At 43.3% G+C, this 26423-nt stretch overlaps 1 protein-coding gene across 1 annotated transcript; it reads right to left on the minus strand.

The window, feature by feature from the left end:
• Positions 1-1481: 1481 nt before the first annotated feature.
• Positions 1482-25927, minus strand: LOC139158624 (E3 ubiquitin-protein ligase TRIM47-like). Its single transcript, XM_070735945.1, has 6 exons — positions 25315-25927; positions 22210-22305; positions 19477-19710; positions 14407-14569; positions 6134-6196; positions 1482-2020 (listed from the first exon to the last, which is right to left on the minus strand). The coding sequence occupies exons 1-6, from the start codon at positions 25897-25899 to the stop codon at positions 1482-1484; spliced, it is 1680 nt and encodes a 559-aa protein (XP_070592046.1). The 5' UTR covers positions 25900-25927.
• Between the last annotated feature and the right edge of the window lie 496 nt (positions 25928-26423).

The following is a 26423-nucleotide window of genomic DNA, read 5'->3' on the forward strand; positions in this document are numbered from 1 at the left end:
GTTCTGTGCAGCTAAACCAATGTTCTACCTGAAAGCCAACCTGAATAAACAAGTCAGTTTAAAGTAATTTAATTTGAATTCTAGAGTTGAAAAAAATAAATAAAGCTAGGGCTAATAGATCTGCAAAATAATAAAAATAAAAAGTAGCTGACCAGAAAATATTTAGAGCCTTCCATCTAATGGTTATCAGTATTTTTGCAACACAGGGATGGTGTAATATTATAGATGTTAATGCAGGGCCTGAGAAATGGCTGTGGGTTTTGCCTCCCAAGGACAATTCTATCTGTCCGTCCATCACCCTGGGGGAGGAATCATTGACCCCCTCAGAGAGGGTCCACAACTTGGGTGTCCTCCTCGATCCACAGCTTACATTAGAGAAACATCTTTCAGCTGTGGCAAGGGGGGCGTTTGCCCAGGTTTGCCTGGTGCACCAGTTGCGGCCCTATTTGGACCGGGAGTCACTGCTCACAGTCACTCATGCCCTCATCACTTTGAGGCTCGACTACTGTAATGCTCTCTACATGGGGCTATCTTTGAAAAGTGTTCGGAAACTTCAGATCGTGCAGAATGCAGCTGCGAGAGCAATCATGGGCTTTCCCAAATATGCCCATGTTACACCAACACTCCGCAGTCTGCATTGGTTGCTGATCAGTTTCCGGTCACAATTCAAAGTGTTGGTTATGACCTATAAAGTCCTTCATGGCACTGGACCAGATTATCTCGGGGACCGCCTTCTGCTACACGAATCCCAGCGACCAGTTAGGTCCCACAGAGTGGGTCTTCTCCAGGTCCCGTCAACTAAAAAATGTCATTTGGCGGGACCCAGGGGAAGAGCCTTCTCTGTGGCGGCCCCGGCCCTCTGGAACCAACTCCCCCCAGAGATTAGAATTTTCCCCACCCTCCTTGCCTTTCGTAAACAACTTAAAACCCACCTCTGCCGCCAGGCATGGGGGAACTGAGATATTCTTTCCCCCTAGGCCTTTACAATTTTATGCATGGTATGTTTGTATGTATGTTTGGTTTTATAATAAGGGGTGGTTTTTTTTAGTTGTTTTAATATTGGATTGTTACATGCTGTTTTTATTACTGTTGTTAGCCGCCCTGAGTCTACGGAGGGGGCGGCATACAAATCCAATAAATAAATAAATAAATAAATAAATAAATAATCTCTTTGGTTGGCTTTCCCCATTTGCAGCCAAAGGCTCTTCTGCCTTCAGGAGATCCAATCTTGGATTTGAGGGATCCTTTTCATGGTTTTAACTATAACTAGCTTAATTTCTTCATTCTCGAGACGGAACAGTAGAGCATAAGAAAATAACCCACAACACTTGCCCAGCCATTCCCAGAATGTTCTAGGGAAGAACACCCAAAAAAAGAACCTTGCTGCAGCGCTCATGAGATAAAAGTTAATTTTATCAACAATGGTAAAAGCTCCCTTGGCTTTAAGATGTTATCCCCCTCCCTCTTCTCTTTTTTGGCCTCTATTCAGGGTATCGTTTCAAAGTAATAGAAGCCCCACTGCTTACCATGGCAGCTGGGTACAATGGTTCAGTGAATGTGGTTAAGAAACGGTAAATGAGGTTTATGGAACTGGTGATGCCGTAGAAGGTCAAGGAGCCTGCAGCGTAGTCCAGGAAAACCCCAATGGTCTTGTAGTAATCGCCACGCAGCATAGTCTGAATATTATTATGCCAGACAGAGAAATTCATCGAGTCCCACTCCAAGCACCATGAATAATTATTCCTGCCAATCAGATACAGCATGCACGATTTTTCGGTCCTATGCCGGTAGCTGTAGGCAACACCCAGGCACAGCCAGCCGTTTGAAATCTCAGCCTCCCAATAATGACAGCCTTCGCAGAGGCTGCGGGTCCCGAGCAGCTGGGGCCAGTGGTTGAATCCAGGGGTCGGTTTTGAATAGGTTTCCAACAAAATCCCCATGTTCAGCACAGAGTGAGTTTCTTTAAACAGGAAGAGCTCTTCGTTGGCAGTGCTGGCATCAAAATTCAGGACACAATAGTCTGTTGCATAGAAAGAAAAAACAGAAGAAAGCAACATTTTGTCAATCCAGAACAGGAATCGGCAATGTGCAGCTCTGGAGCCACATGCGGCTCTTTGGGGCCTCTTCTATGGGGAGACACACAACTTTCTCTGCCTGGAGACACTGGCTGGGGCGTGTCTCCCAATATTCCTCTCACCACCGCCATAGCTGCTTGCTGCTCTTGCACTTAAACTTAGTGCGCTGCACAGCTAGGCAGCCCAGCCAATGTCTCGGCACGGAGAAAAGTCGTATAGTCTCCCAACAAGGCCCAGAAAAAGAGGCAAGTAGAGAGGCCCTTCGTTTCCTCTCTGGAATATGGAGCGAGTCTCCATCCACTGCCACCACCGCCCTTCTCTTCTCAGGGCAGGGGAGTGCAAGGGGCAGCCAGCTGACAGGGAGCCACAGCAGGGGGATGAAAGAGCTTCGTTTATCTGGGAACCTGCAATGACTTGATTTAAATCATAAAGTAAAAAGCACCCAAAGAAGAAGAAATAACAATAGCAGCAACAACAAAAACAATACAAAACATCCAACCCTTGCTTGTTTTTGGAAATGATTCAAGAGGGTGCGCGGGTGTGCGCACACACACATACACAAGGGGGGTGAAAGGGAAAATTGAGAGAGAGAAAGAGAGAGAGGAAGAAAGTAGAGAAGGAGGGAGAGAAAGAAGAAGAAAGGTGAGAGAGAGATGAGGGAGAAAGAGATGAGAAAGAGAGGGCGGGGCAATGAGGGAAAAAGAGAAGAAGAAAGATGAGAGAGAGAAAAAGATGAGAGGGAGAGATGTATAAAAGAAAATACCTGAAGCCACAAAACCTGGGCAGGTGTGGATAGGATGGGGTCATGTGACTAGGTGGGAGTGGCCAAGTTGGCCACGCCCACTCAGGGTTTGTGACTCCTGATGTTTTCTTTTTTGTGCGAAACAGGTCCAGATGGCTCTGAGTGTTTAAAGTTGCAGACCCCTGGTCTAGAAGATCAATCGACAAGAAGGATAAGAATGCCAGGAAGATCTGAGTAGATTAGGAGACAAGGTTACTTTTATTCCAACACAGAGAACCTCCATTTCTTCTTGAATACTACCCTCAGATACTGATGAATCTGGGAAATAAGACATAGTTAACAGTCTTCAGTCATACTGTATTCCATATTTTTGCCAGCCGTGATCAGCCAGTGCAATGCAGCAGCTAGAATGCTACACCCAGAAAAAAAAAATCAAAGATCAAGCCTCCACTTGATCAGGGCCTCACTAAGAAATGAAAACTTCTGCTGAAAAGAAAGGCAGGAATAATAATTATCATCAGCCTAAATCAGAGGTAGGCAAAGTTGGCTCTTCTGTGACATGTGTACTTCAACTCCCAGAATTCCTGAGCTAGCATGACTGGCTAAGTAATTCTGGGAGTTGAAGTCCACAAGTCATAGAACAGCCAACTTTGCCTACCCTTGGCCTAAATCAAACCACTGCAGAATGAAGGACTCTTAATTGAAAATCATGGACTGTTATTTAGCACCTTAGTCCGGTGCTGGTAGAGAGATGTTTTTCATCTTCCCAGTCTAGACTGACAAGAGTGCCTGGCCAAAGAAACTCAGCCAATTTTTATGCCCCAAAAATGACTAGAACAGAGATCTCCAAAATGGTCAATATTGACCCCTAACAGGGGTCTCCAACCTTGGCAACATTAAGCCTGGAGGACTTCAACTCCCAGAATTCCCCAGCTAGCTGCTGGCTGTGGAATTCTGGGAGTTGAAGTCCTCCAGGCTTAAAGTCGCCAAGGTTCAAGACTTCTGGGTTAGGAACTGTAATGCCAACTGGTTAGAGTGTTAAGATGAGAAAGGATTCCCTTCACATTTGAAACTCTTACCCATTTCAGTAGAGCTTCTGAGAAGACATTGTAACTTGAGAAATTGTCCTAGCAATTGGAGGAAGGAAAAGGACTCACCTAATAGGAGACGGACCACAAAATGTCCTATTTAAGGACATCACTTCTCCCGGGAGTTCATTGTCAGGGCTACAGGAAAACAGCCTCTTTTAACAGTCAATAAATCAGAGGTGACTTTCACTACATGCAAAGGCAGGCAGCTTAAACCAAGTTTAAGTGAGCTGTCCATAAAAATATTTTGGACTGCAACAGACTTTGTGTGCCATATGCACAAACAACAAAAAAGTTCTTGCTGAGAAAAATAGCAAGTGCACCAGGTGATTAGGAAGACTAGCAACTTATCCAGAAGGAAGCCAGAGGACCAGAAATCAATATTATATTTGACTTTCTCTCTTTGCCAGTATTTGAATATGCAGGTGACGAAGGGAGGGAGAGAGAGAGAGAGTTCTGGGAAAAGAAGTATTTTTTTCTCTTGTTTTGTAACCAACATAGTTGTTGAGTTCCGATATTGAAGAGGCAGGAGACTGGCAGTGAGACTTCAGCTCTTTATTGGTTATAATTTAATTTAATTTATTTGATTTATAAGACGCCCAACTCCTTCTGGACTTTTATAGCGAGCAAACATCAGCTCCTGCGTGCTTTTGGCAGGGGTTTAAATAGGGAGCCCTTTTGGGAAGGAGCCAATCAGAATTTCCCTGCTCTACTTCCTTGTTGAACAGGAGTGAAAACTTCCCAGCTTCTCAGGACATAACAATAGTTCTTCTTCCAACATAGAAATCTATCTTGTTCTTCTTCAGAACTATTATTGTTATTCTCTCTCTCTCTTCGATATCCATTTGTAAAAACTAAATCTAGAATATTCTCCCCTCTAGTCGGTGTCTTAACCAGCTGTGCTTGGCAACGGATTCACATTTATGACGGCTGCAGGTTCATGTCATCCCCTCTCTGAGACCTTTTGACAAGTGAAGTCAGTGGGGAAACAAGGTTCACTTACTTAACAACCGTGTTACTAATTTAGCAACTGCGCAGTGATTCACTTAGCAAATGTGGCAAGAAAAGTTGTAAATTTCTCAATTTGGTCTCAATCGTGGATGTAAGTTGAGGAGTACCTATACCAACTTGTCAGAAATGAAACATCAAGAAATATCAAGAATGCCCACTTGCCTATTTCAAAGCACCTGTGGGACATGAGTCACACTGATTTTCCCTTCCTTTGTCTTAGAAGCAGTACAAATCAGAACAGGTTTTGCTAAGCACAAGCGTGTTTCCTAATAATAAGTATTATTTTAATTTTGTAGTACGATCAAAGCAGAACTGACTGATTTCCCTCGTTTTCTATGTTTTTATCTTTTGCACCCTGAAATTAGGTTCTGCAAAGGAACCCATTCTTTACCCTTTCAGAAGAGTCCTTCAATCCTACATTCAGAAGTCTGAAGGCAGATTTTCAGACAAACAAAATGATTAAAAGACATAAGATGATTTACAAAAGCTTACGTTTTTAAAATAAAACCAATAAGTCTGAATTTTGGTTGCCATAAACCAGTGATGGCAAACCTTTTTTTCCTCGGGTGCCGAAAGAGCATGCACACTGCTATCGCACATGCATGAGTGCCCACACCCATAATTCAATGCCTGGGGAGGGCAAAAACAGCTCCCCCCACCCCCCAGAGGTCCCCTGGAAGCTGGAAACTGTTTGTTTCCCAACTTCTGGTGGGCCCAGAAGGCTCGTATTTCACCCTCCCCAGACTCCAAAGGCTTCCCTGGAGCTGGGGGAGGATAAAAACGCCCTCCCTCATCCCCCTGGAGGCACTCTTGAAGCCACAAATGCCCTCCCAGAGCCTCCGTGTGAGCCAAAAATCAGCTGGCCAGTACATACATGCACATTGGAGCTGAGCTAGGGCAACGGCTTGCATTCCAGCAGATATGGCTCTGTGTGCCACCTGTGGCACCTGTGCCATAGATTCACCATCACTGCCATAGACCAACATGGCTCTCCTTGTACAAATTTCATCTGCCTTAGGCATTCTGGTCATCTAAAGAGATACTATTTATTTATTTATTTATTTGGATTTCTAGGCTGCCCTTCTTTGTAGACTCAGGGCAGTTTACAACATAAGAGGCTCACTTACAACTATTGTAAGTAAGTTACTTGCCAAGATGACAGCCAGCAGCATTCCAGAGGGTAATATTAGGGAAACAAATCAACGAAAAGCACCTACACTTTAGGAGATTCTTCCGATCTGTGGATGAGGGTAACAGTTCATATGGCACCATTGTGATTCCTGAAAGATTAAGGGTATTTGAGGCATTTATTTAGCACCTGCTTTTAAAATGTGTTCAACTATTCATTCAACGCATGCATCAATAATTGGTGCATAATTCAGGATACAGTATATATAACTAGAAACAATAAATAACGAGCCACAGTCAATTCATACAACTAAAACCAGAAACTAGAAATGGGGAAAATATTACTTGTTTAATTTGGGAATTATTTTATTAAGGGTTAGAAAATAGAAGCAGAAGTCGAAAATGTGGATATGTCAACAATGATGAAGTGATGGCTATAACTGAATAATGAACATGGAATAATTATGACAGATAAATCTTATGATTATTTGGAGGATAATGGTTATAAATGTGATCTGTCTGATGTCTATAATATTTGATATTATCAATTGATTACAGATAAAACTGAACAGAGGGATTAAATAAATAACGCAAAAGAAAAATAATAAGGACAAGTGACGATGATGGCGAATAGGATTTGAGAATAATAGTCATAAATACTGTGTATATAAAATCTATCATCTGTACTTAAAATAAATTGTATCCAGATAGTACACTGGTACTGTGAATATAAAAATTTTATATTTTACTCTAGAAAATTGTATAATAAAAAATAATAATACCAAAAAAGGCAACTGAAACCATTGAGAGAGGCTTATATATGGTATGTATGTGTTGCATGGGTTTTAAATTGTCGGGGTTTTATATATTGTTCTCTTTAAATATTAGATTTGTTGCAATGTTATATTGTTTTTGATTATTGTTGTGAGCCACCCCGAGTCTTCGGAGAGGGGTGGCATACAAATCTTATTATTATTATTATTATTATTATTATTAATAATAATAATAATAATAATAATAAAGCCAGCTTTAGCTTTTAGTTCAAAGGGAAGATAGGGATGGACCATCAGGATATTGGGAAGAATGCTATTCTATAGGGCAGGTGTGGCATCTGAAAAGACACATTCCCATGGTCTCATCAGTTGACAAACTGCTTGAGTGACTGGACTCAGAGTCATCTCTATTTGATACTAAAGAGCAAAGAATGTCTTCAACGCCAGCCATAGCCATGCTCTTCAACCATTTTTACTCTTAGCCAACAGCCTTCACTACAGCATATGATAATACTTAGCTAATGTTGACTGGTACTGGAAACTAAGTAGGGTTAATTCTATGAGACTAGGCTGAAGCTACCATATCTAAAGATGAAGCAAGCACATAAGTAGGGTGGACAAAAGTCAGGAAAAGATCCTCTAGGGCAGTACTGTCAAATTTGCAGCAGGATACATAATGCGCTGGCCAAGCTTATGTCTGGCTTATCCAATGGGGGGAAATCACAATACGTCAGATGAAGGCGTGTGTTTGACATTCTTGCCGTAGGGGAAATAATTAAGAAATAATCAAGTCGTTAAGGAAAAAAAGGGAGGGGGGGAATGTCATCTGAACCAGATAAAAGAAATTGGACCTCAGCACATGGAAAAAAACCTTGTGTGTGTGTCCCATCAACAGCTACCCGATTTGTGAACCAACAAAGCAAGGGCATAGAGGGATAACAAGGGACCTATTGCCTACCCACTCATTAAATAATTTTTTGATCCAGTTTTGGTGGTTTCCATCCCTCTGGCTTTCCAATGTAGTTGAAAAGGATGTGTGTGGTAAGAAAGAGCACATTTATATTTTGTGTCCAGTAAAGTTTTGCTTTGATGTTATTTTGAATCCACTCAGTCTCCATGTTTTCTAAAGAACCAGTTGTGCTTCATTGTTCAATTGAAACTGATTTGAGGATGGCTCTTTTCCAGGGCTGTGAATGTGTGAGTGAGTGACCATAAACTGAATAGGAGCATTTGGGTAGCGGTACTTGGATAGGAACCATCTGTTGCTAAAACCCATAATTTTAAAAAAACATGCACACAACATACCATACATAAACAATATAGGCCTGGGGAAGTTATATCAGTTCCCCCATGACTGACGACAGAGGTGGGTTTTAAGGAGTTTACGAAAGGCAAGGAGGGAGGGGGCAGTTCTAATCTCAGAGGGGAGCTGGTTCCAGAGGGTCGGTGCCGCCACAGAGAAGGCTCTTCCCTTGGGACCCACCAAATGACATTGTTTAGTCGATGGGACCCGGAGAAGGCCAACTCTGGGGGACCTAATCGGTCGCTGGGGTTCGTGCCACCTTATGCACAGACAACTGGGTGACCTTGGACCAGTTACTTGGTTTCAGTCCTAGGAAGGAGGACAATAGCAAACAGCTTCTGAAAACCTCACAAGAAAACTGTATGGACCTGTTTAGGCAGTTCAAGAACTGGATACGACTTAATTGGGGGGCGGGGATGAAGAAGAAACCAGCAGGGAATATCAAGGCTATCAATTAAACCGTGGTGTAAAAAACAAACCAGAAAGTGACAATATATGTTGTTGTCTCCTTAATTTCTATATCCATATGATCCTTAGGAGCTCAGCTCAGCTCAAGAGCCATAACTTTTCTAAAAGGCCTTCATGACTTATGATATGTGGAGAATGAACTAAACTGCCACAGCTTCAATTTTACACTCTTCTTCTCTGAACACCAACCATTTCTCATGTCCATTTTTTAACGATGCAATTGTACCCTGCTGTTTTCAATACCACAACTCCCCCCCCCCCAAATCCACAAGAGTGAAACACAAAGGAGAATGAAGGCAGCGAGGCCCCAGGAGGCCTGACAGAGTAAAAGCTGGGACCCACCATGGTGGGTGGAAAGGCTATCTGAACAGATGGTGCTCATTAAAGTGCTAAATTCCCAGGAGTCAGCCCTGAAAAGTAGCCTACTTAGTGAGAGAAACATAATCACGTCTCATTAGTTGGAAATTAAGATAAAGAGCTTTTTCCGCACTGCAGGCTTAAGCTTTTTCTCCCATGTGTAAACTGGCTGCAAATGAAGTTGGCTTAAGAAATCCCTCCTGTACACCAATCCCATCCTCCATTTTAAGCATGGTGATGGCCTGGATTAACCCTCCCATGGCCCTCAAGTAATAGATTCCTGGCATCTTTACTTCTCCTGCCTGAGACAGGAAAACATGTTCTCTGAGAACATGTGATCTCCATTAATCTTTTGTATGAATCTCTTCACTGACTGATCCTTTGTTCTTGGCTCCTTCCCACCTGGGGTCTTGACCTTTAAAAAAACAAGAGAAAATCCAGTTTTCCTATTCTTTCTATTGCTTGGGATAGAAGGGAAATTTGGCAAAACCTTATTCAATTTTTTTTTTGAAAGTCCAACTTTTATAGGATGTTCCTTGTACAAGCACTAAAAGTTCCGTTTTTTACAGTTTCAATAGCAAACCTATTTGTTTTTATTATAAAGGAAAGAACATTGATCAGCTTTCAGGTCCACTGACCAGCTTTCCTTCATGAAGGGGGTACAGTACAGTGGTACCTCATGATACGAACCCCTCGCCATACGAACAACCCGAGATACAAACCCGGGGTTCGGAACTTTTTTGCCTCTTCTTACGAACTTTTTCCATCTTACGAACCCCCCGCCGCCGCCAAGAAGCCCCGCCGCCTGGCTGTCGCTTTTTAAAACAGCCGGGGGGCTTCTCGGCGTCCTCCTGAACCCGAACGCCAAACCCGAACTTCCGGGTTCGGCGTTCGGGAGGCCGCCGAGAAGCCCCCCGGCTATTTCAAAAGGTGACAGCCAGGCAGCGTGGCTTCTCGGCGGCCACCCGAACCCGAACTTTTGCCGAACTTCCGGGTTCGGCATTGGGAGAACGCTGAGAAGCGCCCAGCTGTTTCAAAAGGTGACAGCTGGGCGGCGGCGGTTTTTTTGCAGGGTTTTTTTCATTGCACGCATTAATTCATTTTACATTGTTTCCTATGGGAAACAATGTTTCGTCTTACGAACTTTTCACCTTACGAACCTCCCCCGGGAACCAATTAGGTTCGTAAGACGAGGTATTACTGTACTTGTTTCTAGTGGATATTATCCTTTCTCTGAAGTCAGTCATTGCTAACATGGTGGGGAGAGTGTGCTCTAGACCAGCGTTTCCCAACTGGTGTGCCGCGGAGCTCCTAGGGAAGCTCCAGCTGGGCGCTGCTGGTGCCGGAGCGGGCTTTCCCGAAACGGACGGAGAATGCCCTCTCTCACAGCCCCCTGGCTGGGAGCACTTTTGCTGCGAGAGAGGGCTTTCTCCGTCCGTTTCGGGAATGCCCGCCCCCCCCTCTCTCTCGCGCGCCGCTCCCCTTTTCTCTCAGCCCTCCCTGGCTTCGCTTCTCAATCCCTCCCTTCTTCCGTCTTTCCTTCCCCTCAGCCGTTCTGTCTGGGGGTCTCCTGCTCTTCCCTTCCCCGCCTCCCAGGCTTTGCCTTCACCACCCCCACCCCCTTTTTGGTTGGCAAGGAGTCCTTTGCCGCATCCTGCAGTTCGCACTCGGCTCGAGGCCGCTTTCCCTGGCTGCGCTCGGAACCGACAGGGCGCTGCTCTTTCTCTCTCTCTCTCTCTCTCTCCCATGAGCCGGGGGAAGGAAAAAACAACGGGCCTGCGCGCGCGCTCGTGCCTGTGCTCGTCCCTTCAGCAGCAAGGGAGGGAAGTCAGAGGGCGAGGGAGCGAGCGAGCGCTCTTGTCCTCGGTGCCCTCTGCAGCCTGCCTTCCTTCTTCTTTGCCGCCGCTGAGGGACGGAGAGAAGGATAGAAAGGAAAGGGGGAGGGAGAGATAGAAAGGAAAGAGGGAGGGAGGAAAGAGGGAGGGAGAGATACAATGGAAAGAGGGAGGGAGAGATAGAAAGGAAAGAGGGAGGGAGAGATAGAAAGGAAAGAGGGAGGGAGAGATAGAAAGAAAAGAGATAGGAAGGAAAGAGGGAGGGAGGAAAGAGGGAGGGAGAGATAGAAAGGAAAGAGGGAGGGAGGAAAGAGGGAGGGAGAGATACAATGGAAAGAGGGAGGGAGAGATAGAAAGAAAATAGATAGAAAGGAAAGAGGGAGGAAGGAAAGAGGGCGGGAGAGATAGAAAGGAAAGAGGGAGAGATACAATGGAAAGAGGGAGGGAGGAAAGAGGGAGGGAGAAATAGAGTGAAATGGAGGAAGAGATTTTTTTTTGTCCAAACTTTTCTTTAGCCCCCCGTCGCCCCCCCCCGTCCCCCCATTCAGTGTTCCCCAGGATTTTGAAAATATGAATAATGTGCCGCGGCTCAAAAAAGGTTGGGAAACACTGCTCTAGACCACTGTGGCTTTGTGGAATTCCTCAGAGTTGACCCCCCTCCTATACTATTTACATGAGGTTATTTAGAAAGATCATCTGATGGCCTGGAGTCAGGTACTACCAGGAGACCTAATGACTTACAGGATTTTTGGGAATATAAGACACACTGGAGGAGCTGGTTAGTAGCCGCACATGGCATGATGTGTTGGGCCAGTAGGAACTGGTCAATCCATTCCTGCCAGTTCCCTGGGCCCATTCTGATTAAAGTCTCTTAGGTCATTCTCACCATTCTTTCTACTTGGCTGTTGCTAGCTGAACTGAATGGCGAAACAAGCACATGCCTTATTCTCAGGTCAGCCAGGAAGGACTCCATTTTTCTTGGCTGTCAACTGGGGTCCATTGTCTGACACAGGGACATTGGGCAGGCCATGTGTCACAAACATCCTTCTCATGGCTCATTTGGTGGCTTCTGTGGTCGAGGTGTGTATATTCATTACGTCCAGCCACCTCGAATAGGCAACAATTAAGAATGCCTTCCCCGCCATAGGTTCTGCAAAATCTATGTGGATTCTTGATCATGGGGCTTTGGGTATCTCCCATTCTAATGGTGTGGTGCGTGGTGGAGCCGGACGGGATTCTTGGCATGGCAGACAGGTTGCTACCCATTCAATAATGTTCTGATCCAGTTTCGGCCACCACAGGTATCTCCTTGCCAACGCTTTCATGTGAACTATCCCAGGAGGACCAATGTACAGAGTTCCTATCATCCATTTCCGTAGGCTCTGCGGTATTATAACTTGCTCCCCCCACAGCAAAAATGCCTTCAGTACCGACAGTTCAATCTGTTTATTTTTAAATGGTTTAAATTCCTCCGCTTCTTAATTCCTGTGGCCATCCCCTTAACACCCAGTTCATGACTTTGGGCAAAACTGTCTTTCTACGATGTCTTGAGATGTGATGGGGCTGTTTCGTTCAATGTTGCCCAACAATTTTTCGGCCACAGATGCGGGGTCTTGCATGAGGTTGGGTGTTGGGCAGTGGCTGAGGGTGTCTGCATATCCGATGCTCTTTCCTGGTCAGTGGGACAGCTTGTAACTGTATCCGGACAGGAGGATAGACCAACGAGTCAGTCTGGGTGACGTGTACTGTGGCGTTTGTTGGTTGTCTGCGAGTAGAACAAGTTGTGGTTTATGGTCTGTCGCAAGTTCGAATTTGGGGCTGTAGAAATATTCATGGAAATGCTTGACGCCGGCCACTGCAGCAAGCACCTCTTTGTCCAGTTGGCTGCAATTCTGCTCAGCTGACTAAAGTGCGATGGGAGCTTCCAATCTGTTGGGAAGACTGAGAATGGCCCCCACTCCAAAAGGTGATGTGTTGCACATTAATGTAACATGAGGTCACTGTTGGATGAGAGTAAGTCCTTTAGGGCAACAAAGGCTTTTGGCCTCTCTTTTTCCCCATGTCCCCATGTCCGTCTTCCCCAGAGAAGGAAAACGGCTACTGGGCCCCATTTGGACATTATCACTTAGGGATGTACTCACTTTTGTTGCAAGCAGTTTATACATTAATGACCGTGTGTTGTGTTATTTTGGGGGGACATTTACACTGTTGTACAAGCTGTATGCTCACTACTTTACATTGCAGCCAAGTCTCATTTCTTCAGTGTTGTCACATGAAAAGATATACTTAAATATTTACAAAATGTGAAGGAATGTATTCACTTCTGTGACATACTGTATGTAGATAGGGATAAATTACATTTACATACATAGCAACATAGAAGATTGACGGCAGCAAAAGACCTCATGGTCCATCTAGTCTGCCCTTATACTATTTCCTGTATTTTATCTTAGGATGGATATATGTTTATCCCAGGCATGTTTAAATTCAGTTACTGTGGATTTATCAACCACCTCGGCTGGAGGTTTGTTCCAAGCATCTACTACTCTTTCAGTAAAATAATATTTTCTCGTGTTGCTTCTGATCTTTCCCCCAACTAACTTCAGATTGTGGCCCCTTGTTCCTGTGTTCACTTTCCCATTAAAAACACTTCCATCCTGAACCCTATTTAACCCTTTAACATATTTAAATGTTTCGATCATGTCCCCCCTTTTCCTTCTGTCCTCCAGACTATACAGATTGAGTTCATGAAGTCTTTAATAATAAGTTTTATGATTAAGACCTTCCACCATTTTTGTAGCCCGTCTTTGGACCCGTTCAATTTTATCAATATCTTTTTGTAGATGAGGTCCCCAGAACTGAACACAGTATTCCAAATGTGGTCTCACCAGCGCTCTATATAAGGGGATCATAATCTCCCTCTTCCTGCTTGTTATACCTCTAGCTATGCAGCCAAGCATCCTGCTTGCTTTCCCTACCGCCTGACCGCACTTTTCACCCATTTTGAGACTGTCAGAAATCACTACCCCTAAATCCTTCTCTTCTGAAGTTTTTGCTAATACAGGACTGCCAATACAATACTCAGTTTGAGGATTCCTTTTCCCCAAGTGCATTATTTTACATTTGGAAACATTAAACTGCAGTTTCCATTCAAAATAAATTATAATAAAATTAGATGGAAACAAGAAGGCCAAAACACCGTACACCAAAATAAACAGGCATTGATAGGAGGAAAAATGAAACAGAAAATGATATCCTAATCAAAGAACCAAGCAAATAAGCTATCTCAAGGACTCAATCATGAACTACATATATTTTTGCCTGTGTTTATTTTTCATTTAATCTCTGCATCTTTCTTTCTTTCTTGGGAACTATGTCAGGGTTGTTTTCCTTTGGGGGAAATGCATTATTTTAAACAAAGTGTTCAAAATACAGTGTCCCTTATTCAAATGTTTTCTTCCCACTAACATCATTTGGAAGGGTTTCCTGTTTTCAAGACAGAAGTGATTGAATTAGGTGGTAAAAATAAATTTATTTGAACATGCACAATGAAGGAACTGAATGAATTGAACTGAACAAGACAGTCACTTTCAAATATCAGTTTACTTATCCTTCAGTTTACTCACCCTTCTGAAGGATTTTATTGATGAAGCAGAGTCCAATCTTTAAGATTTGGGATTTCAAGTCACTCAGTGTCTGTTTAATCCCCACAAAACTGCTGAATTCCTCACATTTCAGTCCAATGAAAGCTTCTGAGCACTCAGATATGGCCTTTATTTTTGGGTACTCCTATGGTAACAAACAGTGTTGAAGAGAGCTTATAGTTCAGCAAAATCTTTATATAATAATAATAATAATAATAATAATAATAATAATAATAATAATTTATTAGATTTGTATGCCGCCCCTCTCCGAGGACTTGGAGTAGCTCACAACAGTAATACAATATACAAATCCAATGTTAAAAGCAAAAACAGTTTTAAAACCCTTAATTAAAAACAACCATACAACCCAAACAAAACATACATAAAACGGAGCAGCCGAGGGAAATCAATTTCCCCATGCCTGGCAACAGAGGTGGGTTTTTAGGAGTTTGCGAAAGGCAAGGTGGGTGGAGGCAGTCCTAATCTCCAGGGGGAGTTGATTCCAGAGGGTCGGGGCCACCACAGAGAAGGCTCTTCCCCTGGGTCCCACCAGACGGCATTGTTTCGTCGCTGGGATTCGTGCGGCAGAGGTATTCTGGTCCGATGCCATGTAGGGCTTTATAGGTCATTACCAACACTTTGAATAGTGACCGGAAACTGATCGGCAGCCAATGTAGACTGCAGAGTGTTGATGTGACATGGGCACATCTGGGAAGGCCCATGATTGCTCTTGCAGCTGCATTCTGCATGATTTTCAAAGGTAGCCCCATGTAGAGAGCGTTACAGTAGTTGAACCTCGAGGTGATGAGGGCATGAGTGACTGTGAGCAGTGACCCCTGGTCCCAATAGGATCGCAACTGGTGCACTAGGCGAACTTGGGCAAACGCCCCCCCTCGCCACAGCCGATAGATGGTGTTCTAATGTAAGCTGTGGATCGAGGAGGACGCCCAAGTTGCGGACCCTCTCTGAGGGGGTCAGTAATTCCCACCCCAGGGTAATGGATGGACAGATGGAATTGTCCTTGGGAAGCAAAACCCACAGCCACTCTGTCTTGTCAGGGTTGAGTTTGAGCCTGTTGACACCCATCCAGACCCTAACAGCCTCCAGGCACCGGCACATCACTTCCACTGCTTTGCTGACTGGACATGGGGTGAAGATGTACAGCTGGGTATCATCAGCATACTGATGATACCTCACCCCATGCCCCTGGATGATCTCATCCAGTGGTTTCATGTAGATATTAAATAGCAGGGGGGAGAGGACCGACCCCTGAGGCACCCCACAAGGGAGAGACCTAGAGATCGACCTCTGACCCCTCACCAACACTGACTGCGATGAACCGGAGAGGTAGGAGAACCACTGAAGAACAATGCCCTCCACTCCCAACCTTTCCAGCCGGCGCAGAAGGATACCATGGTTGATGGTATCGAAAGCCACTGAGAGGTCAAGAAGCACTAGGACAGAGGATAAACCCCTGTCCTGGGCCCGCCAGAGATCATCCATCAGCACGACCAAAGCAGTTTCCGTGCTGTAGCCAGGCCTGAATCCTGACTGTTGAGGGCCTAGATAATCGGCTTTTTCCAAGGACTGTTGGAGCTGGAGCGACACCACCTTCTCGACAACCTTCTCCATAAATGGAAGGATGGAGACTGGACAATAGTTGTTGAGAATGGCTGGGTCCAGGGAAGGCTTGAGGAGGGAGTGCACAAGTGCCTCGTTGTAGGGAGACAGAAAGGACCCTCTCCCCAAAGAAGCGTTGACAATCTCCTGGACCCAGCTCCGTGTCACCTCCTTGCTGGCCGAAACCAACCAGGAGGGACACAGATCCAGTAAATAGGTGGCGGAACTCACAACTCCAATGGCCTTGTCCATTTCATCAGGTGTCACCAGATCAAACTCCTCTCAGAAAGATGGACAAGGAAGGGCCCCAGTCACCTTGACTGACTCATTGTCAGTCGACTCTGTTATCCAATCGGAGTCGAGGTCCGCCTGGATCCGAGCGATTTTATCAGCGAAAAATGTGTTAAAATCCTCAGCACTGCTCTGCAAGGGCTCCCCAGCTCTCCCCTGGTTAAGAAGGGAGCGGGTCACCCTAAACAGAGCGGCCGGGCAAGATTCCGCTGATGCAATCAAGGCGGCATGATACGCGCATCTTGCCGCCTTGAGCGCCACTTTGTAAGTCTTAATATGAGCTCTTACAAGTGTTCAATAGGACTCGGATTTACTCTTCCTCCATCGCTTCTCTAGACATCTCTTCTGGCGTTTCAACCCCCGGAGTTCCTCGGTGAACCAAGGAGCTCTCCAGGGTCTAGTGCCACAGAAAGGTCGCAACGGTACAATCCGCTCAAGAGCCTCCGTCGCAGCCTTGTTCCAGCAACTTTCTATTTTGAAGGCAAAGGTTTTATATCTTGCCCATGACAACTTTAAAAGGTAGAGGCAAAGGTAAACATGGAGTTGCTCAAATGGAAATTGCTGCCTCTGCAAAGTACCCAATGAGTAACTGGGGATATCCTGAAAACAAACTGAAAACAAACAGGAAGCTTGAAGTGATATGCAGTATTATGGGAAAGTCTAGACTAGAAAAAATTGTCCTAAAATTATTTTAATGCTGTATGGAGATTTAAGGGAAGGTAATGTCACCTATTGCAACCCTCCACAAAGAGTTACCAGCCCATTCTAATGAAGGGTCAATCAGGCAATGTAGATAGGTTCATTGGTGGTGCGCGGAAAGTGGTTAGAGTGTTTTTCAGGAATAATAGTTTTCAGTTATTGGAAGAGTCCAAAAGAACGTTAGGAAAAACTTCCTAACGGTATAAGTAGTTGGGTGACCAGTTATTTGAGATGCTGGACCCCCATTCACTGTTTAAGCTCCAGTTGAAGGTAGTCAGCAGGCAGGGGTTCCCGCTCCTGCCGGTCCTGGTGTGCTGTCCGCGCAGCTTTCCATCTCTGGTGTACGCGCAGATTTTGTGCATGCGCAGGAAGCAAAAATCTCATGCACACGCGTGTCTCCTTGTGAGATTTTGATCCCTGCACATGCGCAGAAGCAAAATTTTGCTTGGACGCACGTGCGCCCTAAAGACACAAAGCTGCGCAGCAGCTCTAATTTTACTACTGGTGCGGCATCCTAGTCATTGGTCCGGATCAAATTGAGAAGGGAATTGAATTTGGTTACTGCACAGGTAGTCCTCAACTTGCAACAGTTCATTCAGTGACCATTCAAAGTTAGAACAGCACTGAAAAAAGCAACATAACCAGTTTTTACGCTTATGACCATAGCAGCATCCGCATGGTCACATGATTTACGTTCAGATTCTTTGCCAGTCACATTCAGGAAGTGGTGACTGGAGGACCGGTACAGGGGTGTGGCTAGCTAGCCATCGCTACCAGTTCGGCGAGTAGGGGCAAATTTCCGCCACCGGTACGGGTGAACCGGTCTGAACTGGGAGCAACCCACCACTGTTGCAATGTCTTGATCATCTTTTGCAACCTTCTGACAAGCAAAGTCAACGGGGAAGCCAGATTCAATTAACAACTAATTTTAACAACTGCAGTGATTCACTTAACAGATGTGGTAAGAGAAGTCATGAAATGTCTTTTTAGCCATATTAATTGGATTTTTAGATGTATTGTTATGTTGTTCTGTTATGTTGTGAGTTGCCCCGAGTCCTCGGAGAGGGGTGGCATACAAATCCAATAAATAAATAAATAAATAATATAATAAATAAATAATAAAATGGGGCAAAACTCATTTAACAAATTTCTCGGTTAGAAAAATAACTTCTGGGCTCAGTTCTGGTCCTAAGTCAAGAACTTAAATGTCTCTAACCCCATAATTCAACTCTATACAGTAATTTATTATTTTGGATGGATGAAATATTAATTTTCATTTTAAATTAATCTTTCTATCTTACCCTGTCTGCTTTTGGGAGTCCTAATTCATGATATATTACTTAAAGACTTAATACAATTATATCAGACTTATATGTAGTACAATTATCGGAAGAAAATAGCTTATCATTCATTATTGGCTTAATATATATGAGTGTGAGAGTGTGTGTGTTTGTGTGTGTGTGTGTTGACTAATCATCACAGTTTTCTTGGAAATATTTTTCCAAAACTTGTTTGTTCTTGCCTCCTTCTTAAGGTTGAGAATGTGTGACTGACCCTAGGTCACCCAGCTTGCTTTGTGCTTAAGATGGGACTAGAACTCACAATCTCCTTGTTTCTAATATGATGACTTAACCACTACCCCAAACTGACTGACAAGTTGCTTATTGCGGTGTTCTGTCTGGGTTTCCCCAGACGTCAACACCAACTAAAAAGAGTATCCAGACACGCTGGTAAAAAGCAAAGTCATTTTATATCTTTGAAAACAAACACAGATAACAAAAACTGTTCTTACAAACTGGAATGCTATGAAGCTTCACAGAAGAGTCACGATGGCCAGACAATACAACAGGCTTCTTGCTGGCACACACACCACTGTAGATAATAAAACCCACACCTCCCCCAAGTTTTCAGCCTTCGAGGCCACAAGCCAGAATCAGAGATGCCAAGGATCGAAGCAAGGTCACAGGACTCCCAAAAGATAACTCTCCACAATACAGGAAGGGCGGGCCTGCCTTTTCAACCTTTCTGAGGCGAACCACACCCAAACCCAGCTGTTGCCTATTAGGGATGGAAATACCTGGCTAAGTGTCCCCTTCTTTGTGCTGCCCTTCTCTGCCTCATATCTATGATGGCTTGTGCGTTCTCATCTAATGACTCCAGGCTACTCGCTGGGGAGAGCTCCCCCCCGGGGGTCTCAGGCTGTTCTCCCTCCTCCTCGTCCTGACATTCCTCTTCCCCGTCTGCCTGGTCCTCCTCCTCCTCCTGTTCCTCGTCCTCCCCCTCTGAGCATGGAGCCGGCAGAGTTCCAGCCGTTCCCTGAGGAGCCTCAGACTGAATCACAACATTGCGGTGTATGAAATCAACCATGCTTCATTTAATTAATCAAATTGTAGCTGACCCAGGATATGTGGTCTCATTTACAATGTGAAAAGTGAACTTTACCTGTAAGAACTGAAAGTCACATGGATCGTGCAGCAGATTGGCCAGCCACCGTTTCTGCTTCTTAAGATCTGTAAGTTGCTCATGTCTGCGCTGAATAGAATTCCCCATATCAAGTAAAGCTGACTTTTCCTCTTGATCAATGAAGTCCATCACCTTGGTCTGCAGTCGCTTGAATTCTTTTAATACATCTGTAAAAGCCCAACTAACTTCATCTCTGGTATTCTTCAACACTTTCTATAAAGAATGGAAAAAACAAAATACAGCATATGTCCATCTATTATTTATCTCGATTTAGGGCTCTTCCAGAATCACCTATGGGTCCAATAGAGCAGTGTTTTTCAACCAGTGTGCCGCAGCACACTAGTGTGCCGCTAGACATGGTCCAGTGTGCCGCGAAGAAGGAAGCTCAGGTTCCAGTCTCACAACTTTTTGCTGAGAGCAAGAGAGAGAGAGAGAAAAGGAGTGAGAGAGAGAGCAAAAGAAAGCAAGAGAGAAAGAGAGAAAGAAACAAAGAGAGAAAGAGAGTGAAAGAGAGAAAGAGAGAAAGAAAGCAACAGAGAAGGAGAGAGACAGAAGGAGAGGAAGGGAGAGAGAGAGAGAAATGAGCAAAAAGGGCAAGAAAAAAAGAGAGATGAGAAAATGATTGAGGCAGAGAATGAGAGGAAAGAGAGAGAAACAAGAGAGAGAGAGAAGTGACTCTTGATTTAAAGCCTATGATAAAAAGCACCCAAAAAATAAGAGAGAAAAAACCCCAAGCCCTCACCTGTTTTGGGAAATGGTTCAAGAGTGTGTATACACACACACACACAAAAAGGGGGGGCGGAGGAGACAGGGATGGAAAAAGAGAGGAGAGTGTCTTAGAGTGTCATTTTGGTTGGTGGTGTGCCCCAGGATTTTGTAAATGTAAAAAATGTGCCGCAGCTCAAAAAAGGTTGAAAATCACTGCAATAGAGAAATGAGATTGTCTTCCTTGTGTACCTATGACTCATCATCAGATCTGCAGGATAACATCACATTTTAGTTTCCTCCTGTTATGTGTTTTGGGACATTGATATCTTCCATCTGCCTAAATTGAAGCAATAGGTAGACATCATTCAGCACAATCATATACACACACCCACAATAGTGTGAGAGGATCAACTAGTTCCAAATCTAGCCCATCTGGAACAACCCTTAATAAGGGAGAGTCTTTCACTGATGGAAAACACTGTTTGAATGAAGAATGTCTCAGGCTCAGTCCATTCCATCTACAGAGTTATTGGAGAAGGTTCACCCTGGAATCTTTAAAAAAATGCTGTCAACTAGTGATGGATCAAAGTTTTGATTCAATAAAGTAACTTTCACAATACGTGCAGCTGAAATTCTCAGATTAGTTACAAAATGCACGGGTATTTCATATAAGAGGCAGACAAGTGTTAAAGTAGGTGCACATATGTATGTTAAAACTCTAATTCTCTGTTTGCTATTAGCCATGTAGGTTGAAGACCAAAATATAGGGGCAGTACCAATTTACCTTTCATAGGGTTATAGATAGAGCAAGGTGGAACATATTCAGCATTGGCTTTTAGGCTTTTGGATCATTAGTTAAGAGTTTTGTCTATAGGACCCAAAGATACCTGCAAAGCTAGCCAGAACTGAATGATTTAATGACGAGAGACTGCGGGAACTGGACATGGATAGCCTAGAGAAAAGGAGGGCCAGAGCAGTCTACAGGTATACGAGGGGTTGCCACAGAGAGGAGGGGATCACTTTATTCTCCAGGGCACAATGGCTGGAAGCTGACCAAGGAGAGATTCAACCTGGAAATAAGGAAGAACTTCCTGACGGTCAGAACGATCAACCAGTGGAACAACCTACCAGCGGATGTTGTGAACTCCAAGTCTCCAAGTCTTCGGAGAGGGGCGGCATACAAATCTAATAAATTATTATTATTATTATTATTATTATTATTATTATTATTATTATTACTATTATTAATACTCTGGACATTTTAAAGAGGAAATTGGACTGCCATTTGGTTGGGATGCTATAGGGTTCCTGCTTAGGCAGGGGGTTGGACGTGACCCGCATGGTCCCTTCCAACCCTAACAATCAATCAATCAATCAATCAATCAACCAATCAATCAATCAATCAATCCTTTTTATAAACCATGTTCCTGACTTCAGATTGAAAATTAACTATTCTTTCTTCGTCTCCCTGTTCCTACATCTTAGCATGACATGTTTCTATCTTGCCTGATATTGGAGGAGGTGTGGAAGACCTTATCAAAAGAAAGAATGCGTATTGAACTGGTAAATGCCTTTGATTGGAAATAACACCATAGCCTTCTAAAAAACTTTGCCGGACATATATCATCATAATCATCATGTCATACTATAAATACCAGTATGTGTTTTCTGACCTTGTCAATTTGAATGTGTGTGGACTTCAACTCCCAGAAATCCCCAGTCAGACATGCTTGGCTGGAGAATTCTGGGAGCTGAAGTCTACACACCTTCTACACACCTTCAAGTTGCCAAGGTTGGAAAACAGTGCCATTTACGGTTCGCCCATCTATGAAAATTGTAGCAGGCATCTTAATGGTTAGACACGCAGTTCTGGTACAGGTGCTAGTTCCAAGCTTGTCTGTTATTATCTTCTGATTTACTGCTGTTAGGCAAGTTATTTTGCCCCCCACCCTCAACTGAGAAACTCCACATTTCTTCCATCCACTTTTCTCACTTGCAGCTCACCCTAAGGTAATTCACTCTTGCTCTGTGTCTCTTATGGTCTTCTACCAATATCAGGACCTGGTTTTCCACACTGGCATGTATTCTCGCGATCTCCGCCTGGGAAAGAAATGCTCCCATCAAAATCAATTCAGAACATTTGTGTAACTGTAACCACACAACTATCAGAGATATTTATTTATTTGCTTATTTGTTTATTTACTTACTTATTTATCCTCTCCAAAGATATATTGACACTGGAAGTGTCAACCTTGGAACAGAATGTGTGGGGTGTTCATATATTAAAGTATCAGTTGAGTAGTATACTTTAAAATACATTTTTACCCAACTTCCGTCTCAATTCAAGTTTCTATTGCAAAACAAACAAACAAACAAACAAACAAACAACAGTGTACTATATTATCAAGTACACCAACCTGTTATCTGTGAATTCAGTGTGGTTGCAAAAACTTTCCTTAAAACCCATGAACAATTTTCCATCCTTTTCTTTAATAACAACAACAACAACAACAATAACAACAAGAGCAAAAACAATGTTAAACAAAATATAGTAGAAACATAGAAACATAGAACATTGACGGCAGAAAAAGACCTCATGGTCCATTTAGTCCTTATACTATTTCCTGTATTTTATCTTAGGATGGATATATGTTTATCCCAGGCATGTTTAAATTCAGTTATTGTGGATTTACCAATCATGTCCGCTGGAAGTTTGTTCCAAGCATCTACTACTTTTTCAGTAAAATAATATTTTCTCACGTTGCTTTTGATCTTTCCCCCAACTAACTTCAGATTGTGTCCCCTTGTTCTTGTGTTCACTTTCCTATTAAAAACACTTCCCTCCTGGACCTTATTTAACCCTTTAACCTATTTAAATGTTTCGATCATGTCCCTCCTTTCCCTTCTGTCCTCCAGACTATACAGATTGAGTTCATTCTTTCCTGATACGTTTTATGCTTCAGACCTTCCAACATTTTTGTAGCCCGTCTTTGGACCACCCATCATCCACATCGGTTACCCTTTACTCTGTCCCCTTTACCTAGTTTAAATGCCTGTCCAAAAGTTCTGAACTCCTCACCAAACACCTGGGTACCTCTATATGATGGATGCAAACCATCCCTCTTAAACACTCCCTGTCCAGAGGAAGTGTTCCCTGGGGTCACACATGTTTCCCTGGCACCATTCCACACACACACTTGGGGGCGTGCCCCACTATTTGAGATGTACTGAGCTAAGGGAATACTTTTTATCTTGAGCTTTGTTATTCTTCCTCTCCTGTGTGTTTGGGTACAAAAACAGGATAAGGGTATAGAAATTGGAGCCTAAGGATGGAAGAAGCATCTGCAGGATGAAATGGCCTTTCCCAAGGCTGAAAATCAGTTTGCTGCTGGAGTTGAAACATGGAAAAGTCTCACGTGCCTTCCCATATGGCTCCAGGTGCTACCTGTGTGGCACGCGTGCCGTAGATTTGCCATCATGGTGCTAGCATACAATCCACAAAGCACGGGAGGAATCTTAGCATATGAACGAACCTTACAGGGCAAGGAAATGCTACATAGTCTGTTTATAGAAATGAAGTACAAGGGCTGACATTATGATGTAAAGAAAACAATCTTACACTTAACACCAAAAAAACTAAAGAACTGATAATTGACTTTAGGAGGAAGAAAGATGTATACTCACCATTGCACATAAATGGCGAGGAGGTGGAGAGGGTTGGTAGTTTCAAATTTCTGGGCACTTATATCTCAAAGGACCTCTCATGGACTATGAATGCTAATATGCTTGTGAAGAAGGCATGGGGGAACTGAGATACTCTTTCCCCCTAGGCCTTTACAATTTTATGCATGGTATGTCTGAATGTATGTTTGGTTTTTACTTTAATGGGTTTTTAATTGTTTTTACTATTGGATTATTGTGTTTACTGTTCTATTATTGTTGTTAGCCGCCCCGAGTCTCCGGAGAGGGGCGGCATACAAATCCAATAAATCAAATCAAAAGAGGCTGCTCAGGAAGATAAATTTATCTCAGCATCTATTGTTGTCCTACTATCGCAGCACCATTGAGAGTGTCCTGACATATGCCATACTAGCTTGGTATGGGGGCAGCTCTGTAGTGAAGAAAAAAAGCTCTACAGAGAATTATTAAAACTACCCAGAAGCCAGAACATCATTGGGCTCCATGGATGACATCTTCACATCTCGCTGTTCTAGGAAGGTGCATACCATTCTCAAAGACTCTTCTCATCCTGCTTACAATCTCTTTGAACTGTTGCCTTCTGGCAGAAGATACAGAACAACTAGAACTCGGACCACATGTTTCCTGAATAGTTTTTATCCCAGAGCTATACTCGCACTTAACAACGAACTAAAGGGTCATCATCAATGAACTGTTGGACAATATTACTTGGTTTGTCATGTAAATGGTTGAGTGGTTCAGGGTGGGGAATTTGTAGTGGGTGGAACATTTTATTCTTTTTTTATTCTATTTTTTAATTCTATTTTTAAATTTACCTATTCTGATTTTATGTATGGTGGGACTGGTCTCTGGGTGTCACACGACTTTCGTTGCCAATGACAATTCATTGTTTTGACAACGACAATAAATTTATTATTATTATTATTATTATTATTATTATTATTATTATTATTATTATTATAAAAGGGGAGACATAGTAAGTATGGAAGGGAAACAATGAAAGCAGTGTGTAAATTAGGATTCTGATCCTGACCTGGGCATCAAACAATTGAATGACATCTATCTTACAACCCCCAAGCCATATCAACTAAGGCAGTGTTTCCCAACCTTGGCAACTTGAAGATATCTGGACTTCAACTCCCAGAATTCCCCAGCCAGCATTTGCTGGCTGGGGGATTCTGGGAGTTGAAGTCCAAATATCTTCAAGTTGCCAAGGTTGGGAAATACTGAACTAAGGAGTGTAACATATGTAAAAAACTTTCTACCCATAGCGGTGGACGACTTTTAATAGGCTAAACTGATGAGAAAGGAACCTGACTCATTTCTACTACTCAAAGCTGCCCTCCACAAAAAGATGGAGAAACAGGGTACACTCTGTTTTGTAAACAGGCGTATGCAAAAACTGCTTACTTCTTTTTTGCTTCTTTCTTGCTTCAGAGAAATGACTTCATGGTTCTTATGCTCTTCCCGGACACAGCTTTGGCAAATAAATTTGCTTTCCTCTTTGCAGAACAGCTCCAGCAGCTTACGATGTTTTACACACATGCTGCCTTTCAAGTCACTGAGAGGTTCCACCAATTGGTGGCTCTTGAAAACCTGGTCTGTGTAGTGAGACTGGACGTGGTTATCGCACAGGGAAGCTATACATTGCAAGCAAGACCTGACCGCTTTTAACTTTCGGGCGAAACAAAAATCGCACGGGACATTCTTGAAACTAAGCAGCCTCTGTGGATCTTGAGTTTCCTGCTGTGCAAATCTCAATGCAATTTCTCCCAGGGTTACATTTTTCCGGAGATGAGGTTTTGAACTCAAGGGTTCCCGGCACTGAGGGCAGTAAGGTTGTTCCCCAATCAGAGCGAGGTGTTCCCAATAAACCTGCAAGCAATTTGTACAGAAGTTGTGCCCGCAGGCTGTGGTGACTGGGTCTCCGAATACCTCAAGGCATATTGGACATACAATATTGTCTTCATAGAAAAGAAAGCCAATCTTCTGCATTTGAAACAGGAAACTTTATTCTTGGCTTTGATTCACACAATTTTCAAATATGTCCAAGTCAGCCACCTATTAAAAAAAGAAATCTGTAAAACAAGGACTTTTGACCTTCAAGGGACAAATACTATGATTTTAAAGTCCATGGGAGTCAGAAATTTATACACTCAAACCTATTACTTTGTATTCTCTCACATATTTATTTATTTATTTTATTTATTGGATTTGTATGCCGCCCCTCTCCACAGACTCGGGGCGGCTAACAACAGTAATAAAACAGCATATAATAATAATCCAATACTAAAAACAGTTAAAAATCCATTATTATAAAAACAAACATATGCTCACTCATTCACTCTACATGTGGTAAACTAGTCCCTGCAGTTTTCCTGGAAATATTTTCAGATTTAGGAAAATATTAGGAAATATTTTCAGATTTAGGAAAATATTAGGAAATATTTTCAGATTTTCAGAGTTGAAAGAAAGTGATGGGTCCAAAACCACCAGCTGGCTTCATGCCTAAAGCAAGA

The sequence above is a fragment of the Erythrolamprus reginae genome, chromosome 2 (assembly GCF_031021105.1).
Source record: "Erythrolamprus reginae isolate rEryReg1 chromosome 2, rEryReg1.hap1, whole genome shotgun sequence".
Taxonomy (NCBI): Eukaryota; Metazoa; Chordata; class Lepidosauria; order Squamata; family Dipsadidae; genus Erythrolamprus; species Erythrolamprus reginae.

Excerpts from the sequence above, each read along its gene's own strand:
- LOC139158624 (XM_070735945.1), bottom strand. The coding sequence starts at position 25,899 with ATGCAGAAGATTGGCTTTCTTTTCTATGAAGACAATATTGTATGTCCA. Across the intron at positions 22,306-25,314 it reads AAGAAAGAAGCAAAAAAGAA|GCGGAGATCGCGAGAATACA; the intron begins GTAAGCAGTTTT and ends TTTCTTTCCCAG. Across the intron at positions 14,570-19,476 it reads GTGACTTTCAGTTCTTACAG|GAGTACCCAAAAATAAAGGC; the intron begins GTAAAGTTCACT and ends TTGTTACCATAG.